Below are 10,049 nucleotides of genomic sequence, written 5' to 3'. Positions count from 1 at the left end.
CTCGGTGACCCCAAACTTTTGAACGGTAGTGTACGTGCTCTAGAACTGTCTCTCCAGGGTTCTAGGTTACATATAGAACATAGAATCTTCTGAATGTATGTACGTGTTCTAGAACTGTCTCTCCAGGGTTACGTGTGTTCTGACAACCTCCTGTCAATCACCCCAGGTTCCAGGTGGAGTATGTGCTGTCGGAGCCCTGTGATAGGTGGACAGGCAGGAGGGGGCGGGTGGAGGGGGCGGAGCTGGGGGACTTCCTGGAACGCCCTGAGGGGTCCCTCTGCTACGTTTGTGTGTGTGGACCCCCCGCCTTCACTGACCTCACCCTGGGGTGAGTAACCTGGGGGGGAGGGAGGGAGGAGGGAGGGAGGTGCTACGTGTGTGTGTGTGGACCCCCCGCCTTCACTGACCTCACCCTGGGGTGAGTAACCTGGGGGGGAGGGTGGGAGGGAGGGAGGTGCTACGTGTGTGTGTGGACCCCCCGCCTTCACTGACCTCACGCTGGGGTGAGTAACCTGGGGGGGGAGGAGGGGGGAGGGAGGCAGGAGGGAGGGAGGGAGGGAGGTGCTACGTGTGTGTGTGTGTGTGGACCCCCCGCCTTCACTGACCTCACCCTGGGGTGAGTAACCTGGGGGGGGGGGGGGGGGGAGGGAGGTTAACTGACCTCACCCTGGGGTGAGTAACCTGGACTCCTGCTAGCACTACACAGGGGGGAGGGAGGGAGGGAGGGAGGGGGGAGGGGGGAGGGAGAGAGAGAGAGAGAGAGAGAGAGAGAGAGAGAGAGGGAGGGAGGGAGAGAGGGAGGGAGAGAGAGAGAGCTTCAAGAACTCAACCACTCAGTCATTTTACGCTTATACACTGGAGATCTGGAGGGAGGGAGGGAGAGAGGTGGGGAGGGAGGGAGAGAGAGGGGGGGGGGAAGAGAGAGAGAGAGAGAGGCTCAGGTAATCAACCATTCAGTCATTCTACACCTACCCCCTGGAAAAGGGGGAGAGAGGGGGGAGGGAGAAAGATAATCGATTTATAGTTTGATTTACCTTTCCCTTCTCCTCATCCTTCTCTTCCCTCTCTCTTCCTACTCCCCCCCTCCCCCTCTTCCTCTCTCTTCCTCCTCCCCCTCTTCCTCTCTCTTCCTCCCTCCCCCTCCCCCTCTTCCCCTCTCCTGCAGGTTGGTGAAGCAGCAAGGCTTCAGTGAAGAGGAGATCCACGCCTTCAAAGGCTGACCTTCATCATCATCATCTTCATCATCATCATCATCATCATCATAACCACCATCCTCCTCATCATCATCCTCATCATCACCATCATCATCATCACCACCATCATCACCATCATCACCATCATCATCACCACCATCATCATCATCACCATCATCACCATCACCATCATCATCACCATCATCATCATCATCATCTTCATCATCATCATCTTCATCACCATAAGCAAGACATATCTCACACACAGCCTGCCGTCTTAAGAAGAGAAAGAGTGTGTGTGTGTGTGTGTGAGTGTGAGTGTGAGAGAGTGTGTGTGTGGACGTGAGACAGCATCTGAGACTGCTGACAGAGGAAGCTGTGGAGAAGCTGTGGAGACACACTCACTCACACACACACACACACACACACACACACACACACACACACACACACACTCTCTCTCTTTCTCTAGAGACAAATACCTTCTTTTCCTGACCTTCCTTAAAGTCTGTTTACTACTGCTGCAACACTCACACACACACGTACACACACACGTACACACACGTACACATACACACACACACACACACACGTACACACACACACGTACACACACACACACACGTACACACACACACACACACACACACACACGTACACACACACACACACACACATACACCTCTCTCTCTGGACAGAAGCTGCGCTCAGAATGACAGTCCAGTGTGGGGCTCCCAGCCGGCCTGTGTGGAGGGTGTCTGTCTGAGCCAGGAGGACATGGAGCTGCATGACAATGTTCCTGACCCAGAGGAGAGATTGTTACCTGTCCACCTGTCTCTGGCCATCGTTACCCAAATGTCAGATTAATGACTGATGGTGTGTGTGTCTGATCGATACAGGATGGTATTCGGTTGTTAAGTCTGACGTCAAACGTGACGTTTAGCAATTTCCGGGTCCAAATCAGAAATTCCCCACACCAGAGTACCAGTGTACTAAAGCACCAGAGTACCAGAGTACTAAAGCACCAGAGTACCAGTGTACTAAAGCACCAGAGTACCAGAGTACTAAAGCACCAGAGTACCAGAGTACTAAAGCACCAGAGTACCAGTGTACTAAAGCACCAGAGTACCAGTGTACTAAAGCACCAGAGTACCAGTGTACTAAAGCACCAGAGTACCAGTGTACTACAGCGGTAGAATGACAGTTCAATCGTTTTTTAGACTGGGATCTATTCATACAACAAGGGACGCAGCACTTTCCCGTTTCCCCATATTGTCAGGGTCTTTGAGCCTCGGAAAAGCGCTATACAAATATAATGAATTATTATTATTACTGAGGCATTTCGAAGAGAGCGCCTCAGCCAACTTTGGACCCGGAAACACGTCACGACTTAACAACCGAATTGATGCTTGTGTGCGACGTTTCAACTGGGACCAACTGCCAAATGATTCCGGAACACTCACCACCTAGAGTGCCAAGTGTTTTATGGTGGTATTTTACCTAGCAACAACACTCTGATTGGCTACAGAAATGAAGCATCATAATTTATGCATTTTTGGTGAATAAATTCACCCCTTGGTACTGTACAATGTCTACGATCTGAGTGACTTTATTCAACCACAGCACTGAATGGGTTAAACAAACCTCTTGTTATTTTATTGCCATGCAATCAACTTGTCAGTCAATGGACCTATCGCTAAGCCACGCCCCCTTTGAACACTCGGACAAACAAACAACGCTTCACTGACAGTGACTGAATGACATTCAATGAGTTACAGGCGGGGGTTGGCTGATTTCTGATTTACCACAGCAAGTAATAGACATGTTTTTAAAGATGACAAGAATATTTAGTCAAGAAGCTTTTCACCATCAGATATTAGCCAGTTGTTTGTCCGAGTTTTCTGCCTGTAGTGACTTTTGCTGTGATATGATTGGCCAATTTCTATTTTGGGGCGTGGCTTAGCGATAGGTCCATTGTTGGAATTTGCTATTTTCTGCTCTAGGCAAAGGGTCAGAGCCATAGACAGCGACCCTGGAGCAATTAGGGGTTCAGTGCCTTGCTCAAGGACACCTCGACACATGGCTCTACCTGCTGAGCCAAGACACTGAACCCTAAATTGCTCCAATGAGCAGCCGGCGCCGTGTGTGAACGTGTGTGTGAATGAGAGGCCCTTGTAAAGCGCTTTGGAATAAGGCTATATAAAGGCTATATAAAGGCTATATAAAGGCTATATTACAGTCAGTCCATTTACCATTTAACCCTATCCAGAGGTCATGCAGGATTTGTATCCCTCCACGCCTGCGCCCCCCAGTACCTAACTGACCTCCTCTCCCAACACAGCCCTTCTCGGAACCTGCGGTCCGCAGACATGGGCCTGCTATCCACCCCCCGCACCAACCTACAGACCTTCGGGGACAGAGCCTTCAGCGTGGCTGCACCTACCCTCTGGAACTCTCTCCCCACAGTGATCCGCAACGCCCCCACCCTGGACACCTTCAACGCCCCTACCCTGGACACCTTCAACACCCCTACCTACCCTGGACACCTTCAACACCCCTACCTACCCTGGACACCTTCAACACCCCTACCTACCCTGGACACCTTCAACACCCCCACCCTGGACACCTTCAACACCCCTACCTACCCTGGACACCTTCAACACCCCCACCCTGGACACCTTCAATGCCCCTACCCTGGACATCTTCAACGCCCCTACCCTGGACACCTTCAACACCCCTACCCTGGACACCTTCAACGCCCCTACCCTGGACACCTTCAACGCCCCTACCCTGGACACCTTCAACACCCCTACCTACCCTGGACACCTTCAACGCCCCTACCCTGGACACCTTCAACACCCCTACCTACCCTGGACACCTTCAACACCCCTACCTACCCTGGACACCTTCAACGCCCCTACCTACCCTGGACACCTTCAACGCCCCTACCTACCCTGGACACCTTCAACACCCCTACCTACCCTGGACACCTTCAATGTCCCTACCCTGGACACCTTCAACACCCCTACCCTGGACACCTTCAACACCCCTACCCTGGACACCTTCAACGCGCCCACCCTGGACACCTTCAAATCAGCCCTCAAAACCCATCTGTTCACCAAGGCCTTTGGCCCCTAGTCACTGTTTCTGTTTTGTTTTGTTTGTTTTCTGTTTTGTCTGTCTGACCATTTCCTTTAGAATTGTAAAGCGTCCTTAGGTTTTATGAAAGGCGCTATATAAATCCAAGTTATTATTATTATTATTATTATTATTATTTTAATTGTTTGTCAAATACTTTGAGTATTTGCTTGAGTCTGCTCGGAGTGACTGACTGACATTGGCTCAGTCGCCCCTGGCAACGCCAATCAGGTATTGTCTAATAGTGTTTGAGTCAGGGGAGGCTGGTGGAGGTAGATAGAGAGAGAGAGAGAGAGAGAGAGAGAGAAAGAGGGAGAGAGAGGGAACGGTGACAAGTCAAAGCCCTCCTCCTCTCCCTCCACCTCCCCTCCTCCTCATCCTCTCCTCCTCTGGTGTCGTCTCCCATGACGACCGTAGCTTACAGAAGTTCCAGCCAGTCAACAGGTTGTCATGTCGGTGCTTAGTGTGAGTGTGTGTGTGAGTGTGTATATGGTGTGTGTGTGTGTGAGGGTGAGTGTGAGTGTGAGGGCAGAGTGAAGTTACAGTTATAACTTCATGATCTTTATTTATGTTATGACCTGTCATTCATCCTTCTCCCAGCGGCACAGAGGTGAATGGTCAATCAGTTGCTATGCCGATGTTCTTTCTCTCTCTCTCTCTCTCTCTCTGGCTCTCTCTCTCTCTCTGCCTCTCCCTCTCTTTCTCCCTCTCTCTCTCTCTCTCCCTCTTTCTCTCTCTCTCTCTCTGGCTCTCTCTCTCTGCCTCTCTCTCTCTCTCTGCCTCTCTCTCTCTGCCTCTCACTCTCTGCCTTTCTCTCTCTCTCTCTCTGCCTCTCTCTTTCTCACTCTCTCTCTCTGACGCCCATCTCAGACCCAAGCAGATCAACTCGACAGTTCTGACGTTTGATGCAGAACTTTAATGTTTATTTAAGTTTAATTATATCAGCCTCCCCCGGCATCACACAACTAGCTGCCTCTCCTCCTTAACACTGTTCTCACACACACACACACACACACCCTGACACACATACTGTAAATCCTACCAGGGTAAACAACCCTGTAAATCCTGCAGTGGATGTCGTCCTCCGTCCCCTCAGTCTCATTAGTCTGCTGTGTGAGAGGAGCTTCCCACAAACACACACACGCTGTCAAGACTGCAGAGTCACTCCCTGTCTCCCACCATAGACTGTCTCTCTGTCTCTTTCTCTCTTTGTGTCTCTCTCTCTCTATATATATCTCTCTCTCTCTCTGTCTCTCTTTCTCTTTCGCTCTCTCTGTCTCTCTCTGTCTCTCTTTCTCTCTCTCTCTCTGTCTCTCTTTCTCTCTCTCTTTCTGTCTCTGTCTCTCTCTCTGTCTCTCTTTGTGTCTCTCTCTCTGTCTCTCTTTCTCTCTGTCTCTGTCTCTCACTCTCTCTCAGGGTTCCCACGGGTCCTTGAAATCCTTGAAAGTTTGTGAATTTGAGAAGAAAAAAATCAATGTCTTAAAAGTTTTAAAAAATCGACACGGGTCATTGAAAGTGCTTGAATTCCCCTCTCCCTCTCTCTCTATTGTTTTGCTGTGCTGTGGTAGAAAAGGCAAGAGACCATCTAGTGTGCACACATTCAAGCCTCTCTTTTTAATTGTTGTCTGTGAGTGGATAGTTCCTGTTATATACATTCTCATCTAGGTCTGTCTCAAACTATGCCGTGTTGGGTCCTTGAATTTGAGGGAATTGAGTCTTCAAAGTCCTTGAAAGGTGCTTGAATCTGATGTTTCAGAAGGTGTGGGAACCCTGGACTGAAGACCTCCATCTCTTCAGGCTACATCTTACCTGTCCCTCCTAAAGACCTCCTCATCCCCTCTACCCCCCTGTACAGACCTCCTCATCCTCTCTACCCCCCTGTACAGACCTCCTCATCCCCTCTACCCCCTGTACAGACCTCCTCATCCCCTCTACCCCCCTGTACAGACCTCCTCATCCCCTCTACCCCCCTGTACAGACCTCCTCATCCTCTCTACCCCCCTGTACAGACCTCCTCATCCCCTCTACCCCCCTGTACAGACCTCCTCATCCCCTCAACCCTCCTGTACAGACCTCCTCATCCCCTCAACCCTCCTGTACAGACCTCCTCATCCTCTCTACCCCCCTGTACAGACCTCCTCATCCCCTCTACCCCCCTGTACAGACCTCCTCATCCCCTCTACCCCCCTGTACAGACCTCCTCATCCCCTCAACCCTCCTGTACAGACCTCCTCATCCCCTCTACCCCCCTGTACAGACCTCCTCATCCCCTCAACCCCCCTGTAGACCTCCTCATCCCCTCTACCCCCCTGTACAGACCTCCTCATCCTCTCTACCCCCCTGTACAGACCTCCTCATCCCCTCTACCCCCCTGTACAGACCTCCTCATCCCCTCTACCCCCCTGTAGACCTCCTCATCCCCTCTACCCCCCTGTACAGACCTCCTCACCCCCCCTGTACAGTTTCTCTACTGTAAATACATACAATAAAATATGAAGTAATTGTTCCTTCTTCTACCAATGTCCCCTGTCTAAGCATATATTACTGTTTCTTATGATGACTGATGGATAGATGATTCACTTACTTACACAACCATATTTGTTGTAAGTCGCTTTGGATAAAGGCGTCTGCTAAATGCCTCAAAAATGTAAATGTAAAGATGTTAGTATGGTAGTTATGATCCATGATTACCATAGCAACTGTCACTGCAGAAGAAGACAGGTAGACTGTCACTGCAGAAAGAGACTGTTAGCCTGTAGCAGAAAGAGACTGTTAGCCTGTATAAAGAGACTGTTAGCCTGTATAAAGAGACTGTTAGCATGTAGAAAGAGACTGTTAGCCTGTAGCAGAAAGAGACTGTTAGCCTGTAGCAGAAAGAGACTGTTAGCCTGTAGCAGAAAGAGACTGTTAGCATGTAGCAGAAAGAGACTGTTAGCCTGTAGCATAAAGAGACCGTGTCTGCAGAAGAAGTCCATCTCAGCGGAGGTTAGTTTCCACTCAGACACTCAGTACTGCGTACTCGGGGAGATGAGGGAGATGAGGTGTTATGAATTATTTATGATACACTTGTCACTGCCACAGCTGCTTAGCTGCAGTACCGCTGGTAGATACACACACACACACACGCTCCTTGGAATAAAAATAAATGTAAATGTAAATCTTCCCCAGATACAGTCTTATATCGGTTCCCCACCAAGCAGGAAGATGACATGAAATCTCCTGGCAGATGAAAAGCAGAGGTCACTATGGATGGTAGGATTTGTGTGTGTGTGCGTGCGTGTGTGGGTGTGTGTGTGTGTGTGTGAGCGTGTGTGTGTGTGTGAGTGTGTGTGTGTGCCTGTGTGTGTGCCTGTACGTGTGAGTGTGTGTGAGCGTGTGTGTGTGTGTGAGAGTGTGTGTGTGTGTGTGTGTTTGTGTGAGCCTGTGTGTGTGCCTGTACGTGTGAGTGTGTGTGTGTGTGTGTGTGTGAGTGTGTGTGTGTGTCTGCGTGAGTGTGAGAGTGTGTGTCTATGCGTGAGTGTGTCTGTGTGTGTCTATGCGTGAGTATGAGTGTGAGGGTGTGTGTGTGTGTGTGAGTGTGAGTGTGCGTGTGTCTATGAGTGAGTCTGAGTGTGTGTGTGAGTGCGTGTGTCTATGCGTGAGTGTGAGTGTGTGTGTGTGTGTCTCTCTCTGGGGGAGGACAGGGGAGGTCAGGGGTCATGGATAGCGAGGTCCTCCGCTTCAGTAACTTGTCGGAGGATAACGACTGAGCTCGTTAACGAAGGCGTCGCGTCTCGATTTAGACGCCCAGGAACACCGAACACCTAACATCACACCAGGGGCCTCATTTATAGAAAGTACTTACATCAAATTTTGATCTTACCCGTGTCGTACGTAGAAAACCATGTCAACGTAGTGATTTATACAATTCCAACGTGAGTCGATTTGACCGTGGAAACGATCGTCGGGTATTGACCTTGCGTACGCACATTACCTACTGGTTATGCGGAGTTATTACAGGCATGTGAGCCGTACTGCCTACTGTAGCTAATTCATGCAAGTGGCTCGTAATAAAATTAACTATGTTGTTATCAGCCGAGAACATCTGTTTAATTCAAGATTTAAAGGGAACTGATGTTTATGATTGTATTTCAGTCTTCCTTTATATCCCTCCGGAGCTGCCTATCTCCTCTTCAACATGCCTAGTGCGTTCCACAACGGACCTTGCCCGGCCATGCGCTAAATTATACTGGATTTTCTTCGGTGTCTGGGAGTTCGCAAAGGGAGTTCGCAGCCATGTTTTCAATGTCACCTGATAAGAATAAGACCATTATATTATTACAGTATAAGTGTCACGAGATGAAAATGGGACTAATCAGGGGAGGTTCGCGGGAAATGTTTATGGGCACAGCTGCCCTGGGTTTTGCGATTGACTGCACTGACGAGCGGATTGGCTGCTGCGCCCTTTAAAAACCCTGGACTTTAGAAGAGAAGGAAGGGAGACATGGGGGTCGTATTGTCGTGAGTGGACACATACTGTTTCGTATATGACAAACCGATATTGCAGTTAGTGGAGTGCCTGTGTGGCGGATTGACTGCCTGGTCGAGTGGTGGCTGCCGACGGCGGACTACTCGGTGGAGCCGAGCCGACGGTGGTTGCTGACGGGGGACTAGCCGAGCCGAGGACCAGGACTAGCTGAGCCGACGGTGGTTGCTGGCGGGGGGGACTCTACTGGGAAATCGCTGGGGAAAATCACTCTACTGCCGAGTTGCTCTGGATACCAGTGAGCTTGGGGATTCTCGGAGGCGGAGCCCCGCCGACGTCACGACGACAGGCCTCGTTTCAACCTCAGGCAAATAGAGACTCTTTGTTTATTTCTTTGGTTTGATTTTTGTGGGGTAGCGTTGAGGAGGAGAGCCTACCCCACGCACCTGAACTCTGTTGTCTGTCATGTGCGCCTTCCCCCAAACCCTCATTTTAAAGTAGTTAATTTATATAGATTTTAGCAATGTGTAATAGGAAATTTGTAATAAAGATGATTGTTTTCATACGCTCGTCTTGGTCTTCTGTGTGAGGGTGTGTGTTGGAGAATTACATATTCTGTGCCGGGAAGGTTTAGGGGTGTTCACTCTAAACTGTGACATCTCTTTTGGCGTTTGTCGGCAGGATTCTCCTAACACACATTCCTACACAAGTGATCATGGATGAAGAGAATAGAACAGAACAGCCAGCAGGGAGCTCTAGTTCAGTAGGGATGAGCTTACCCCAGTCCACCCCAGTAACTATGCCATGGTTTATGTGTTCACCCTGGGTCCCCAAGTTTACTGGTGAGGGAGAAGTTAGGTTTGGGGAATGGCAGGCACAGATGGAGGCAATACTGAGGGCCCAAGGATTAACAGAAAGACAGCAGGTGGACTTTATCATGAGTGCACTGGATGGCCGCGCTAAGAGGGAAGCCCTGTTGGGTAGTGATGGCCAGAGGGCGTCCCCTGCTGCTTTGTGGACGGTATTACAGGAACGGTTTGGGGCCCTTACCCCGGCAGCTGAGGCCCGGTCCCGCTTTTTCAACTGTGTCCAGAGGGGAGACGAGTCCGTGCCGGAGTACCTCCTCCGATCTCGGGAGCTGTTCTCCCGGTGGCGAAGGGCAGAGCCAGATGGATCGGCTAAGAATGAATCCACCCTACAGGACCAGTTCATTAGGAACCTAAAAGAGGGTGAGGTAAAGAGAGAGCTCATGA

General features: G+C 50.2%; 1 protein-coding gene across 1 annotated transcript in view; it reads left to right on the top strand.

The window, feature by feature from the left end:
* The window catches only part of cyb5r4 (cytochrome b5 reductase 4), a gene marked incomplete at its 5' end in the record, with an annotated part of 32,853 nt that extends 31,601 nt beyond the window's left edge, over positions 1-1,252 (top strand). The window contains 2 exons of the mRNA XM_080541117.1: positions 167-328; positions 1,166-1,252. Of these exons, the coding sequence (XP_080397243.1) occupies positions 167-328; positions 1,166-1,220 (217 nt within the window). The 3' untranslated portion in view covers positions 1,221-1,252. The remainder of the gene's footprint in view (positions 1-166; positions 329-1,165) is intronic.
* Positions 1,253-10,049: the final 8,797 nt, after the last annotated feature.

Source organism: Nansenia antarctica (assembly GCF_963989245.1).
Source record: "Nansenia antarctica genome assembly, chromosome: 10".
NCBI lineage: Eukaryota > Metazoa > Chordata > Actinopteri > Argentiniformes > Microstomatidae > Nansenia > Nansenia antarctica.
This window is presented reverse-complemented; position numbering and strand designations above follow the sequence as displayed.